Source organism: Aulostomus chinensis, chromosome 20 (genome assembly GCF_037954235.1).
Source record: "Aulostomus chinensis isolate RoL2024-O1b breed Wild chromosome 20, RoL_Achi_v1.0, whole genome shotgun sequence".
NCBI lineage: Eukaryota > Metazoa > Chordata > Actinopteri > Syngnathiformes > Aulostomidae > Aulostomus > Aulostomus chinensis.
Genome location: NC_141339.1, coordinates 10515876 through 10532180, shown reverse-complemented (window position 1 = coordinate 10532180; position 16305 = coordinate 10515876). Strand labels below are relative to the sequence as shown.

Genomic DNA, 16305 nt, shown 5'->3' with positions numbered 1-16305 from the left:
ATTCAATTTACCATGCGGCACAGAGATCCACATTCACTTTATGGAAGTTCTGTCGTTTGTAGTTTCACGAAAGCTCATTTTGGTTAGTGTATCTTCCTGCACAGAGATGGCCTGAGGTATATTGTAGTTTTTTTAAAGTCTGTATTAAATTTAGACAAGTATATGACATTCAACAAAACAAACCAAAAAGCAACAACTTGTGCTTATCTAATTTACCACCTCAAACACAGACAACCGCTGGCCTTCTGCTAGTTTGATCCAGCCTTGTGTTGTTTCTGAAAAATAATGATAATTTGACAAAAACTACTGAAGCATCTCACTTCTCTCTCTCTCTCTCTCTCTCTCTCTCGCTCTCTCTCTCTGTGAATATCCTGAGAAAAAAACCCCACTGTTCTCCACAATCGATAAGATAAATAATTTCTCTTTATTTAACAAGGTAATTATCTGGTTAATTAAAAAAACAGGCATTTTTTTCCTCCATAAAAATGTATCTTGTAATTGAGACCACAGGGCAGGATATTCATGAAAACGTCTTCATGTAATTGGGATATCAGAGTTTTTCTCAGGTGAATACAACAGCTTTCAAAAAAAAAAAAGTTCAAAAGCAAAAAGGAAATGATAAATGATATTGAGGATCCGTGCTGGACAGTTTGAAGGGGAAATGCACCCAACAATTAGCATGCTGCCTTAGCATGTAGCAGCAGGTCTTAACAATTTCACTCTGGTAAGTCCAGTTAGTCAAATAAGAGACGTAAGAATTCATGTAACCATAAACGAAAATGCACTCAATTATATCACCAAAAGAAAATGTAACCGTCTCTTTGTCACACAATAGAACCAAAACACTCTCTATCGGCTTTTATGTCGGTAAAGAAAACCGGAAGTGTGATGATCGCACTCGGTGTATTTGCCGGTGATCCACCGCACCCTGCACTGGAGGTTGGAGGCTGCCGAGGAAGCTTGAGCATCCCTGTTTGTCTCCCAGCAGAAGCGAACGGAGATAAACCGAGCCTCCTGCCGTGCATGTGAGCAGACATGGGATGCGAGTGGGGAGGGGTCGGATATTCATCATCGCTGAGTTAGCTTGTTTTCATTCAACATTATGGCTAAACAGTACGATGTGCTCTTCCGACTCCTGCTTCTGGGAGATTCAGGGGTTGGGAAAACATGTTTGTTATGCAGATTCACGGACAACGAATTTCACCCGTCTCACATCTCAACCATCGGTAAGACTCTTCACTGCCAGCAGGACACATTTTTGTTGTTGTTTGCTTTTCTTTTCCCCCCCTCTGCTCTCCTTTTTACGTAGATAGTCTGTCGTAATTTCGTTTATCTTGTTACTGTGGCAATGTACTCTGAAATCCATAGCGATTTAAGTAGCAATTTTGAAGAGGACGTTTGGATTTAATGAATTCAAAAAAACCTGATATCATTAACTGGGAAAGCCCAGAGGGGAAGATCCAACACTTGGCAGCCATGCAGACGAGTTTACCAACTATCAGTGCTGTGAAACCAAGTGCCTTTTATTAAAGCAGCCAAGGCCCACTTTTATATTTGAAAATAGCTGTGCTTTATCTCAGAGTCAGCATTTCATTTGTGTAGCCGTGGGAGATATTTAATCAAAGTAAAAAAAAATGATTTATTGAACTCATGTACCCTCTATTGAGCAGCGGAATTGTTGGCTACACAAACACAGTCTCAACACAAATATAAAGTATTACACAACAAGGATCTGTGGCGTGTTGCTGCTGTTTCTTGGATATTTCAGGAAAGGATAATGATGATTATGACAGCAGAATGATTAGATATAAAAAATATGTCATGGTACCTTTTTCCGGTTCTCCATGCATAATCCCTAACGATGGTCTTGACTCAGCAAAGCAGGGTTGTATTCAAAATGCAGACCATGACAGACACGTTACTGTGCTTTACTTTGATGTGAGAAAAATGAGGGTATGTGAAGCACCCCCCCCCCCCTCCCCACCTCTACTTCTGTGCAAGTAGCCTGTCTTCTCTTTTCCCCCTGGATGCTCCATTATGAGGATGCTACTGCTTTCTTGCATGGTTTGCAGTATTTGCCAATAATATGATGGTAATAAAATACAGGCATCTTTCTAGGTGGAGGGCGCGAAGTTCCTCCATGCTGTGGTTGATACGTGGCTTTTTATCGAAAGGTTGAAGAATAATGATCAAGATGACACAGGAGAGATGGCAAGAATACAGTTTTATTGTAATTATTATCATGTGATATCGCACTATTGGTTTATTACAAAGCTTTCAAGGAACACACCGGCTTTTTGGATCATAATCTTGCTGTCGTCCCCAGTGTCAGACAAGAAGATGGACACCTTTCTCTCCTCTGTGTGTGTATTACAGAGCTGAGACCCACAGAGACCGGGTGACCGCTAGTTAGCTTAATGCGGTGAATAGCATTGGTGGGAATTGTCAGTATACCTCTGTCAAAAGTAATTCAGTACCCTTTTGCCCCAAAATAGTCTTCCTGTGCATTTATATAAGTAGATTCATAGTTCATATTTGCCATGACTTGAAAGTGATTACTTCCTGTCATTTTAGAATCAGACGTAGAACTGGGACTGATTTTCTGACAAAATTGCTGGGTGAACTGATTTGACGCAGCGAGACCAAAAAAAAAAAAAAAAGGAATGCAACTGCTGCTGCTTATCATGGCCGACTCTGTAAGAAAGGATGAGGATGATTACCTCTAGACAAATAGACAAATCAAAACCCTGAACTTTTTTAATGGCTTTTGTTGGAGGTATGCTAACGCTTCACTCCCACTACCATTCACTGTGCTAAGCTAATTAGCCTTCTGCCAGTTTCTGTGGGTCTGCGCTCTGTGTTACGCACTCAGAGGAGAGTCTTCTTTTCTGGCTCTGGGGAAGATAACAAATAAGCCTTTCTTTTTCTTTTTTTAAATTCAGCTTATTCCTGTAATGTTTTCTTATTTTGGCACATGCAGTGAAACACCTACAAACGGTGTACCCACGGACACAGCATCAGGCTGAAAGTCATGTCTGCTTTTTTTGCACTTCCTTTGCTGTTTAGCAATTGTTCACAACCACAGCTGGTCAGAGTCTCGATATTTATGCTGGACCAACAAGTTGTGGGCAGCAGAATGTATCTACAAGCTGTAGTGGGGGGTCTGTCATGTGCCGGCAATATTTCAAACCCTTCCTCAGGCTAAACAAACCCTATCACATCCAGCAGGAGGAGTAAGAGAGTGACCACCATCAGTGCTCTCCTGAGAGGGATCAATAAATAATTTCCCAGTCTTGACAGTGACAGAGGGATATTCATTATCCCCTTGTGATTTGCTCCATCATTAATCTGGTCCTTTTCGGGCCACCTTTTATTCCTTATTTGTCCCAAAAACTGAGGGGAGTTCAGACCTATGGAAAGCAAGGAACATCAAAGGCTGTCTATTGACAATTTTCTAGTAAAGAAACGCATCTTCTGTCTAAAGAATGAATTCATTCTCCTTGTAGTTTTGTACATTGTTTCCTGAATACCCAAGTTGAAGGACAGTCTGAATTTGTATTCATGGTGCTACAGGATTTGACATTTTGTATTTGATGTGAGCTATAAAGACTCTTTTGCACTGGATCAACTAAAAATATGACAGTTTTCCCTGGTAACAGCTCACAGAGAAATATGAGGCTGGTTCAGGATGATGAAACTTTTTTGTTGTTTGTAATTTGATGCCCATCTACACATGTATGTACACATACATACATACAGTACATAGGTATATACATCCATGGATTAAGAAACAGACAGATTAGAGAGAATAGTGTGCTGCCGTTTTTCAGATTTTTTTAATCTCACTTTGGTTTAAGAGTTCTGACTTTGATCTCAACACTAACTTTAATCTCTGACTTTGATCTGACCTAACACGTTGCAATTACATGCTACTGTGTTCATCCCTTGCAGCTCCTTCTGTTTGAGAGACCATACCCCATGGTCACATCCCAAAACCTCCACTATTCCAACAGCCCTCAGGCGAGAGGCAGGGTTCACCCTGGACAGGTCACCAGTCCATTACAGGGCCAACACATAGAGACAAACAACCATTCACACTCACAGTCATACCTACAGTCAATTTAGAGTATCAATCAGCCTCGTCCCCTCTTGATGTCTTTGGACTGTGGGAGGAAGCTGGAGTACCAGAGAGAACCCACACAGGCACAGGGAGAACATGGAGACTCACACAGAAAGATCCCGTGCTGGAGCCGGGACTTGAACCTGGAACCTTCTTGATGTGAGGTGACAGTGCTGACCACTGCAAATAAATAGGTTGAATTCTGTATTTATTCTCGCACACGAGACCCTCAAATTCAGTTCTGTCCTTGTGGCACCAGCAATCTACACGCCAAGTTTGACATCAGTATCTCGTTCGGTTTCAGTATGTCTCTCTGGTCTTGCCCCATAATGCACATCTCTTGGACAAAGAGCAGCTGCAGAGATGATTTAGAGATTCTTTTCAATCACACTGCTTAGCTGAATCTTCCTGACTGTCAAAGGACTCTTCAGTGCTCCTGGGTGTCACAAGGCCTGTGAGGCACGAGCCCAGTCCTGCCCCTTTATCATATCTCAATAAGCAGCTGCCCTCATGGTGGTGACCCCAGTGCTATTAATGTCACGGCCCGGTCGCACACTCAACCTGCTGTTGTCAGATGAGCTCTTTAGATGAGAGGGCTGAGGGCTGAGCATGGTTCACAACCTCCACAGATGCTTATCCACTCGTAAAGCTTTCATCAAGGAAATCAATGGCGGTGTTGTCCCTGGCTTTCCAGAAACATGAGGTGATTTTACATGATCTCTGTCAGGTTATAGTGGTGATCCTTTGCTAGACAATTGGACAGAGCCAGGATGTTTCACTGTTTACGTGCTAAGCTAAACCAACAAGCTGCTGTAGCTGTATGTTAGCATGCACATACAGTATATTATAGTGTTAATATTTTATTAAAGATCATTGGAACACCAGAGCATAAACTTTATTTAGGCAAACAAATATATCAATATTTCAATGTTTCTCCAAAAGTGGGACCTTTTTTGTGAGCTCCAAGACTTGACATGTAAATATACTTGCTTGACACACAAATTAGTTGTATTTATTGTTAATTTAGGTCGTTCTCATTAACATTAACATTAATTTCAGTACATTTGTCATTGTCATGTAGCTAGTTGTCATGTGGGTAATGTATGGTAGCCCTCTAGCGTGCTAAATAACATTTAACTGTCAATGCCGTCAATGGGAGTTAATATGAAGCTGAACTGTTCCGTTTCGACTGTTGGCAGGTTTATCATTCGAAAGGAAAATGTGTTTGTCCTGCTGTGACCTAAAAACAACAGTTGGAATGCGAGTCATGGATGTCACACCTTTTCCTATTAGGAGCATCCATCCATCCATGCATTCGTGAGCCTGCCACTGTCATCTACACGACAGTGACGCGTGTCACCACCTAATCTATCTCGTGCAGTCATCCTCATAATTAGTCAAGTCAGTTTAAGGTGTGTAGCCATTAGTTTTTACATGGCTCTCACGCTGCTGATTGTGAAAAGCTGCCATGTTAAATTAACTGCAGCCTCCCTCACTGTGCAGATACTCGTCTCCATTGTTGGAGTGGCCTCTGAAGTGAAGAACGGAAGCTTCTGCACGGTTTGGGATTCTTTTCTGAAGCTTTACCAGAGGAATTATTCCTAAAACGTGGCACGTAGTTGTCAAAATCGCTATTTGACCAATAAGTTGCAGTTTTGTGGCAGATGGTAAAAATGTGTCATTGTGTAATATTGGACCTAAAGTCTTGTGCTGCTGTAGAGATACCCTGGTGTACAAATCATGCTTGCTTGGTCACACCCTCGCGTAAATCATATCGTCATTAATGTGTTTGTTTCTGGGAAAATGAAGTGCAAAAATTTAAAATGTTAAAGGGACTCTGTTTGTATTGTGCTTTTTCTACCTTGGAGGTACTCAAAGTACTTTGTCATTTCATTCACTCATTAACATGGGCGCACACACACACACACACACACACACACACACACACACACACACAAATGGTTGAGGGTGCCAACCTTCCCATTGGGAGCATTCAGGGGTTCAGGGTCATGATCAAGGACACTTCGGCAAGGTCACTGGGGGAAATGAGGATCGAACTGGCAACAGCCTGGTTGCTTGATGGCCATGGCCACCTTATGTCCAAGCCACGCCTCCCCCCAGATATATTAAAATATGAAATGATAAAACAATTGTAAGAAGTAAAACAGACTGATTTTCCACTTGACTACCTTGGACGCTGTGCTGGCAAAAACAAGCTTTTAGGGGACGAGTCAGCTAACAGGCTAATGCCATCTCTGGAACTCTCTTGTGCTCCATGTGGATTTTCCACAGGATAAAACAGGAGTGTGTCTCGCCTTGGGCTCGTCAGGTGGCGTTTCTATCATCTATAGATCCGTATATCCAATGAAATGATTGACGCGACACATGGAGTGTAGTTACCTAGGCAGTACGGTAGAACATGGCTCCAAATGCAGCTTGGATTTTTTTTGTGTGTGCACAGTCGATACACTTGCTGTTGACTATATGTCACTATAATTTCAATTCACACGCATATTCAACCCGTACAATTTTGTCATTCAATTTTTAACTACTTTTCCTCGATGATAAATGCCAGTTTTGTGGCTGGAATAATGAATGTGAGAAAATCAAATCACGAACATGTTAATCAGATTGGCCGTTCTTAATCCAATCCTCTGTTAATTTCTCGATTCACGTCTATCATTACACCTCTCTATTTCATTCATATTCATGATCACCCCTCTTTTTCAGTTCGCGTGCATTTTTTAAAATCGTTTTATTGATGTAATACCTGTAGGCTTCACGCAGCACCTGTGTATTTCATGTTTGAGTCATGGCTGTCGTCTGCATAGGTGACTTCTGATTCTAGATTAACACAGAACTAACACTGATGGAACGGCTCAGCCTCTTCCTCCTCCAGCTGCAGGCCGCTGATTGTTACGCTGACCTTTCACTGAGTCTGATGGCTCACCAGTCAAAGGCAAAGACCGGCTCAACTCTTAAATGAGACCTCACGCCGTCAAGTCAGTGAGCTGCAGCATCCGCAGAGCTTTCACTGGGCTTAGGCTTCTCCTCGTGCAGTTTAAATTCATCCAGGCCAGCTATTGTACATCAGGGATCCAAACTGCAACGATGAAGATTACTTCCTCCATTTATGTGAAACTGTGCTCTCTCTCTCCCCCTGAGCAGTGCCACATGGGTGTCGAGTATCAGGTTAATTGAGATGAACTGTTAATTGATTTCTGTGGGATTAGTGTGGTCTACAGAAGCCTGTGGTTTTCCTTTTTATCGACTCCAGCCCAGCTTGAGAGAGAGAGAGAGGGAAAGAACGGGAGGGAGAGAATGACATGCGGAAACAAACAAGAAAAAAAGTGATTCATATTCTAATAAAATGTTTCTAATTTTGGGACTTTTCGATGGAATTTCAGGTTGATTATAAGAATACAATAATTCATATTCAGTGCATGTGGTGGTGCTACATGTATCCTGATAACTTATTCTTTTTTTGACTATAGACACAAGAGAAAATCCAGGGGTTACAGTCCATACCTTGATTTATTTTTTTGTCATCAAAATGTAAAAGAAATTGATAGCATCTGCACATGATATTAAATCTCAGTGACTTCTCTCGCAGAACATCAATATCTGTACCGGCGTGACTCTGCCTGCCTGTGATTTTCTGTCTATTAACAATATCACACATCTGAAATAGAGCAGAGATCATTGAAGCGTGAACGGCTTCTAGCTTGACCCCCCGTCTCCGCTCTGCCCCCCCCCCCCCCACACACACACACCCAGTGGTGTTATGCGGCTCCCAGCTATCATTCTGCACATCTCCCTTGTTTCACTTCCCTTGTGATCAATGCAGAGAGCTAAACGAGGACTCGGCTCGCTGGATCATTAACGCCAGCCTTCTAAGGGGCTGATTATACCAGGATGATGTGATTCTCATTGTGTTAATGCTGTCTTAAGATGTTACAAAGCTACTGGTAAATATCCATCTGTAGAAGACATGCCGGGTTAATTGAGATAAGTCACTCATAGGGGAAAAGAGTCTCAACAATAGATTTTACAGCATATTACTGCGCGGAGCTCCTCAAGTCCTCTCTGTATGTAATATTGTGTGTGCACTAACCCTAAACGTCTGTTTCCCTACAGGGGTCGACTTCAAAATGAAGACTCTAGTAATAGATGGTATCAAAGTACGGATACAGATATGGTAAGATAGCCGAGTGGACACAATACTTCAAGGCCTTTTTATCAGATGATGTAAGATATTACAGCAGTTACTCCATCCAGGAGGATATTATTTCTCTGCTAAGCTCCTGTAGCTGCCATAGCCGAGGACTGGATCCTTAGACTGTATAAAAGAAGTGGACAGACTTTCTGGGTTGGCATTGTGTAGCCAATGTATTCTTTCTTACAGCCAGCAGGGGGTGTCTCCTAATGCATTTTATGAACTATTCATATATCAAAAGTTATACACATATATACACACACAAGTCTTCCTCCTGGCTCAGGATTTTTCCATTATGCCTTTTAAGTGAGGAGGAAAAGGGACCATTACAACCGACGGGTGACACAAGGCCAAGTAACAGGTCATCGCTTCTTTGGCCTCCCTTTTGTGTTAAACCACCTCAACCTCTCCGTCTTACCCACACACGCTGGGTCAAGTAGGTGCGCACGAAAAAAATTACTTACTCTTCTTCATCCCCCTTGGGACGTAAGGCCCCAATGAGCTTTCTCCATCGCGCACGGTCTCCGGCAGCATGCAGGGCCTCTCCTCGTGACAGGTTCATCTTTTCCTGCTCCTGTGTCACAGTTCTACGCCAGGTGATTTTACGTCACCCGGGTTTTCTTTTCCCTGGTGGTGTCCATCTTAAGGGGACTCTTGGGATACGGTCCTGTTTCATTCTCAGCACACGGCCTAGCCATCTCAAATGTCTCAGTGTAATGTCCTTGGTGATGCTCTGACGACCGGTTTTCTTGTACAGTTAATGGTTGGACATTTTGTCTGTCCAAAAGAGCTGGCATATTCATCTGAGGCATCCGTTGTGGAAAACGTCCACTCTCCTCGTGTCTGTTTTCACCAACTCTCTGAACCATATAGCAGGACAGACTTGACATTGCTGTTGTACAAGAGCATCTTTGTTTTTAGGCTGTATTGTTTGGACCTCCAGATGGGACAGAGTTGGGTGAAGGTCACCCTGAGCCTCTCCCAGCCTTGCTCTAATGTCTTTTAGTGACACTGCAGTCTTTGCTGATGAGACTGCCCAGGTAGGTGAAGTCTTCCACGAACTCAAGTGGTGCTCCATTAACAAGGATGGGTGCTGCGGGGATGGAGTTTATAGACATTACTTGAGTTTTGGAAGTGTCGATGTTAAGCCCAACCTGTCTGGCGAAGTTGTTCAGCCTGTCAGTTTTTGTCTGCCTGTTGGAGTGGAGAAGAGAGCGAGATCGTCAGCAAAGTCAAGGTCTTCCAGGTGGGAAAACAGGGTCCACTGGATACCTCTGGGTTTGTCTGTTATGGGGTTGGTTGCAATCCAGTCTACGGTGAGGAGAAGGAGCATAGGAGAGATGATGCACCCCTGTCTTACTCTGGACTGTACGGAAAACAACTCATTGAGGGTGTTGCTCATAATGATACTGCACTCTCAGAACTGGTCATAGAATGTTTTTATGATTGTAATGATCTTCATTGGAAGTCCATAGGAGTGCATTATCTTCCAGAGGGTGTTTTGATGGACACTTTCAACGGCCTTCTTGAAGTCAACGAAGTTGATGTATAGGAGTATGTCCCAGTCTAAGCACTGCTCCAGAATGTTTCGCAGAGCAAAGAGCTGGTCCATGCATCCTCTTCCCTTCATGAAGCCTGCTTAAACCTGTCTTAGTCTGATGTCAATGGCTGTCTCCATCCTGTTGAGAAGGATTCTGCAAAACAGCTTGCATGGGATAGACAGGAGAGCGATTCCTCACCAGTTGTCACAGCTCTTGGTGTCAACTTTCTTGGGGATTTCCACAATAAGACCTCTGAACAAGTCTTCAGGGATGGTGTTACTGTTGCAGATGTTTTTGGAAGAGGTCAGTTAGGACTTTTGTTGATGTGGGAGTGTCAGCCTTCAATGTTTCAGCATGAAATGATGGTGTCTAAACCACATGCCTTGCCACACTTAAGAGATTTTGACCTCTAAAATGTCCGGGGGGGGGGGGGGATGTTGATTTCCAGGATATTATTTGTTGTTCCGATGTCAGCAGGTCACTCTGGTTCAGGGAGATTGAGGATTCCGTCCACTTCTTTTACACAGTCTATGGTCGTATATTTGGTCATCTATTCTCTCAGTCTGATTTTTCATGCTATCATGTTTACTGTCTTTCCAGGGACACCGCAGGCCAGGAAAGGTACCAGACCATCACTAAACAGTACTACAGACGAGCACAGGTAGCTGACCTCCACTTTCCTTTGCAGCTGCAAGTGATTTTCCACCCATTAATCTAATATTATTACTTCAGAAGAGCGTAACCAATGCTTTTCTAATTTAATCCCAGCTAGCTCCAAGAATAAATCACGCTTATTACAGAGAGTGAGTAGCTATAGAGCATCGATATGATGGATGCTGGCGGTTTCATTACAATGGATGAGAGAGATTAGACCACATTTCCTTTAGTCCTCCTTAAGGAGATGGCGCATGATACCACATTCTGACTTGTTTCAAAATCTTTACATCCACCGCTCTTCAGGGAATCTTCCTGGTGTATGACATCACGAGTGAGCGGTCCTTCCAACACATCATGAAGTGGGCCAGTGACGTGGACGAGGTGAGTCACAAAGATGAGGGGATTTGAAAATGAGATAAATCAGGCGCAGCGGGGGAAGAAAAAAAACAAAAAAACAACAGTCAGTGGAGAAAAGGGCAGAACTGACAAAAGGACTTAAAGGTTGATAAAGACCAGATGCCTGATGTGGAGTAGTGGAATCCAAAAGGCCTGAAAGATGCTGCTCGCTAACACGTTCCATCTTTCTTTTCAAATACCTGCCATATTTCTCAAGTGAGACGCTATAAATATGGGAAAGAGACAAACACATTTTTTTCGGTCTCATTTTGCACGGCCCTTTTAGTCATTACCGACCTCATTTCCTCAAGAGGTCGGTCCAAATTTATACTCCATTGATCGAGGCACGCTTCCCACTTACTTTTAATCGTCTCATTTCCTCTTTGTTCTTTCCTGTCTCTTGATATTTGAAATCTCTCCTTTTCTCCTCATACCTCTTCTGTATCCATAATTACTTTACATTTACATCATAGTACGCCCCTGACAAGGTCCAGAAGATCCTGGTGGGGAACAAGTCCGATGAGGAGAGCAAGAGGCAGGTGGCCACAGAGCAAGGTATCAAGGTGGGTTAATCACAAGCTGGGATTCCACCACCTTTTTTTTTTTGAATGTGCATTTCATGTGTCACGTAGGAAAATGCGTGCTTTGAAACGTCAAAATGTTGCAGAAAAGGTTCGGAGAAAAAAACATTAATGTGCAAATTTGGAGATGGAAACACGTTTGCTGAATAAGTTCTGATATAAAATAATATAATAATAAAATAAAGTCATGTGATAGCCACTTGCAGTGTCTTTCAAGTTTTGACAACAACATGGCCGCTAACAACAATAGATAAATGCGGGCAGATGAGGAGTCCTAAAGACTCCTAGGTCTCAACCCTGAAAAACATAACAATGTGTACATTGCCAGGCTGACTTATTGTTTAGTCCCCGGGTTGTAGCTTGACCTCTTCTACATTTTGATACGGCCATGTTAGGGAACGTTACCTACTGTTTACCACCATCTTCTGACAAAATGAGCGTAGCTCATCGGCTCCAACCACTTAATGAAAACGTTTCTTTTTTCTTCCTTTTTTTTTGCGAACTTTCAAACGATTGGCTTCACATCGAGAGTGAAACCAGAGTAGTGCTCTCACGTTACCATGACAACTTCATCAACAGCTCCATGTTTCACAACAAATTTCTTAACTTGCAAAATCGTAATCATATAAAGAAACAATAGGGCTTACATTTGGTATACGGTCAGAAAGTAACTGTTCAAAAAGGAGATCAAGCTGTCTTTTTTTTTTCACCCAGAAGCTGTTGGTTAAATATAAGTCTACAATATAAACATTCTGTTCTACATGTTAATAAAAATGAAGTTTATCTTCTGCAAATTTAAATGTAATTAGTGAGTGTGTGTGTTGAGGTTGACAGTTTCTTTCACACTTCGTGGAAACCCTCTGGTAACCACGGTAACCCTGTATACCGTACCACAATGCTATGATGTGAATTGCTGGTAATTTCCTTAGGCAAAATCCGCGGAAAGGTGGACTTATGGTGGTGGTGGTGGGGCAGTAAGGGCTTAACATGTCGGCGGTAGAGCCTTCACACCCTCGCAGACTTCACAGCTACGGCCCTCTAAGTCTTGGAGCCGATGAGGTTCTTTCTTGACTTAAAGAACAACTCTTCCACCATGGCTGATGAAAAGTGGCAAAACAGTTTTTGCGTAATCTTGCTGACAAACAGAGAGATGCCACTGAAAATGATGACGTCCTTGACTAGCAGATCAAAATAGCGCAAAAAGGAGTTGGCATGTAAATTTTTAGGATCATTTAGTGTTATTGGTTCACCAAATTCTGCTTCTCATCCCTTTTAGTAGACTTTTTAGGTGGAATTTCTTTCAGGCAGACAGCTTGACATCCTCTAAGTACCCTGGTGCAAAAAGCCAATGTAAAGAAACAAGGGCAGACGAAGGCTGACTCACGACTGTTGCTTTTTTTCCATTAAGAATGCTTGAAGGCATCCGGTGGCCAGCAGACCACTGTGTGTGTGTGTGTGTGTGTGTGTGTGTGTGTGTGTGTGTGTGTGTGTGTGTGTGTGTGAGAGAGAGAGAGAGAGAGAGAGAGAGAGAATAACATGTCAGTCATCCTATTTGAGAGAGAAAACTTTTTTTTTATATCACTGTTCTCTCTCTCCTTCAGCTCGCCAAAGCTTATGGAATGGACTTTTTTGAGACAAGTGCCTTCACCAATCACAATATAACAGAGGTGAGGTGACATCAAAACATGTCATGACCATGTGCACGATGATGATAAGAGGAAATAAGTCTTATTTCCGTCCTCCAGACTTTCACACGACTGGCTGAGCAGGTGCTGGCAGCCAACAGAAAGGACCTGGATCTTCTCCAGATGTCTGTTAATGACGAGCTTAACCTCGCTGCTCTGGAGGAAGAGGAGGGACTCTGTGACGGTGTGTCGGGCGACCAAGGCAAAGGCTGCTGGTGTTAAAGCATTGATGTGAATTCACCAGACATTTTGCACATTTCCGGGAAATGTTTAGAAGGCGAGTGAGTAATTTGAAAGCAGTTTCAAGGACAAAAGGTGGAAACGTTTTGTCGCAAAGTGTGTGGTGAATTAAGCAAGTCAAGGTTTTCTCAGTGGAACAGAATGTTTGTTGGCTCAAGCACTAATTCCTGCTCAGCTCAGTGTGTTTTGATGTGATCTAATTAAAGCCATACTTCACCTGAAAAGTGTATTTTATTTTCACAAATAGGTGTCTCGGGCTCACAAAGATGTTTTCCCCTCCTGCATCGCTTGTTTGTGACTCAGAATGCAGAAAGAGTCAGCCATGTATATTTAGCCTGAAGCTAACTGCTAACAGCTAACAACAGAAAATCTGCCCAAAAACATTTGTCTACAAACTCTCAAGAGCAGTTTTGTTTTTGTTTTTTTGGTATAATCCACATCTTCTTTACGTATGCTCGCTAATCCACAAACGCTTAAGTTTTAGCAGCTAGCGCATTCATCTGGACCAGCTTACTCTTGCTTGTCCGCCCTCATTCTCAGCAGTGTTTTTCCTTTTTTTTCTGATTTACAAAACTCGGGTTACTGAATGCATAACTGGGTTATACCAGAAGTCGCACTTGAGAGTTTGTAAATGGATGTTTTTGGGCAGTTTGGCTGTTGTTTTGTAGCTGTATTTGTTGTTAGCAATTAGCTTCAAGCTAAATACACACGACTGGTTCTTTCTGTGTTCTGGAGCAACAAAAAAGTGATGGGGGGGGGGGGGTGGGGGGTAGGGGGCATAATTGAGAGCTCAATTACGAGTAACCGAAAGTCAAAGTACAATTTTTGGGTGAAGTTTCGCTTTAAATCCTCCTCCATTACTTGTCAAGATTTTGCATACAATTAAGATATTTGAAAGGAAGATTTTATCCAGAAATACATCTTCTTTATAAAACAAAAAACAAAAACAAAGGGAATGACTTGAAACTTTTCACAATGTTGAATTTCACATTTTTCTCTGATATGAATCCTCAGGCTGGGTGCCTTGCAGATCAACAATGTAATCGATTACATTTGGGCTTCATCCACCCTTCGAGAAGAGTTTACCTCCTTGTGGGTATTAGCACTCAGCCTTCAACCATGTCAGATGGTAGATGTAGTGTTGGGAACTACCACCAGAGGGTGCTAAAGGGATTGAAAAAAACCCACTGCAGAGGTGTTTTTATTTATATATTATTATTTTTTTGGATGTAGATGAAGCTGCAACAGCTACCTTTAATGGTATGAAAGACTTCTAAATATATGCATTTGTTTTTATATTTTTGTCATGTTTTTCCATGCAAAAGTCGGTAAGACAGCTTGAATAATGAATCATATATGACCACTGATTATTTGTTATCTCATTAGTTGAGGGGAAACATTGAGAGCAAAATAGTTTTATTTCTTTGTAGCAAAAGTGAAAATGTGTTTTCGTTTTAAAATATTTGTTCGTAGCAGGAAATATCCTGAACAGTACAGATGGCGTGAATGCATTGTAAATATCAGAACGTCACGGATGGATCGAACCATAAGCATAAACCATGAAGTCATAATTTGGTGGAGTTTGAAAAAAAAAAGAAAAAAAAAAGAGCAGTGATATTCTAGAACAGTGAGGTCAGGACCCCTCATGACGGTTACGAGAGCATTTTTGGGGGTCGTCAGATAAAAATTCTGTAACGATGTTATTATTCTTGGAGTAGACTTTGAGTTTGTGAGTCACGTTGGAAAACGATGAAAACTAATAAAACTAACACAGGTCGTGAGAGGCTATCCTGTTTTATTTTTACATGTAAAGAGACAAAAGGATTTCATGAATACTGTAATTTCAGTCAGTCAATCAGACTTCAATCAAATGTCGCTTTTATACAAATACAAAACAACATTAAATACTTTTCACACGCAAACAAATAAGAAGCAAACAATACCTCCTCTTTCTTTTTTTTTTACATGAGTAAATAAAAGTCCAAGGCAAAGAAGGATCACGCAATTGAATAAACAGAAAAAAATAATTTAAAAAATTAGAATAACATGCAAAGGAGAAATTGATTGAATAAAACAAAAATCAACAGGAAACCGTTCTAGAGAATCAGTTCTAAAATAGGATTAGAAACAGGCTTTAAATTACAATTCAAGACAAAAGCAAATAAGGACAAAAACAGAATTTAGTTGAAAGCTGGATAAAAATGAGAAAATCCCCCCCTCCCCTATTGTGCTTTTCATCATAAATAAACCAGTTTGGCTTAGTATAATAATGAAATAGATTTGAAACTAAATGCAACTGCCAAATAGAACTTTATAATTCTGCCTACAAGGGGAAAAAAAAAAGTGTTGGAAGTGAGGGTGCTGGGGTCACAAACACCAACCTGATTATTATCTTGTGTTGAGAACCGCTGTTCTAGAAGGAGAGGAACCTGTTGATAGAACACATCGTATGTCCTTTCTCACACTGATATCGGCCCGTGGTTTCTTTTTCCCTTTCACACTTAACAAGGGACAGTTTGGCATGTGATTTATTTTAATGCAACTTCAATGAAGTTAATGATCATTTGACGGTTTTCAAATCTAGCATTTGACCGGAGATGCCTGTTGGAGACGGATCGAACACCTTCCTTTGTCTGCTTTTTTTTTTGTTGTTGTTTGTTGTTCCTTTCTTGCAGTTGATGATAACTATGTGCGACTCAAAGCAGTTGTTAATATGTGAAACGACAGTATGTGGTACTGGATGGTGTTCTGGACCCCAGAAACATAGTGGATCTGTGTTTTTTCTTCCTTTTGGACGACTTTAATTGTATTTGTGGAAACATATTACATGCAAGATGTTATTCTTGGAGAGAAGATGTCAGATGTTTAT

At 41.6% G+C, this 16305-nt stretch overlaps 1 protein-coding gene across 1 annotated transcript; it reads left to right on the top strand.

The window, feature by feature from the left end:
• Positions 1-921: 921 nt before the first annotated feature.
• Positions 922-14166, top strand: rab15 (RAB15, member RAS oncogene family). Its single transcript, XM_086189391.1, has 7 exons — positions 922-1226; positions 8258-8318; positions 10478-10538; positions 10838-10915; positions 11404-11493; positions 13113-13178; positions 13257-14166. Exons 1-7 carry the CDS (start codon positions 1103-1105, stop codon positions 13416-13418), a joined length of 642 nt encoding a protein of 213 aa, XP_086045517.1. The 5' UTR covers positions 922-1102; the 3' UTR covers positions 13419-14166.
• Positions 14167-16305: the final 2139 nt, after the last annotated feature.

Bases quoted from the DNA above. Each gene is read 5' to 3' on its own strand.
- rab15 (XM_086189391.1), top strand. From the start codon at position 1,103: ATGGCTAAACAGTACGATGTGCTCTTCCGACTCCTGCTTCTGGGAGAT. The intron at 1,227-8,257 runs GTAAGACTCTTC...GTTTCCCTACAG, and splicing joins GTCTCACATCTCAACCATCG to GGGTCGACTTCAAAATGAAG. The intron at 10,916-11,403 runs GTGAGTCACAAA...TTTACATCATAG, and splicing joins GGGCCAGTGACGTGGACGAG to TACGCCCCTGACAAGGTCCA.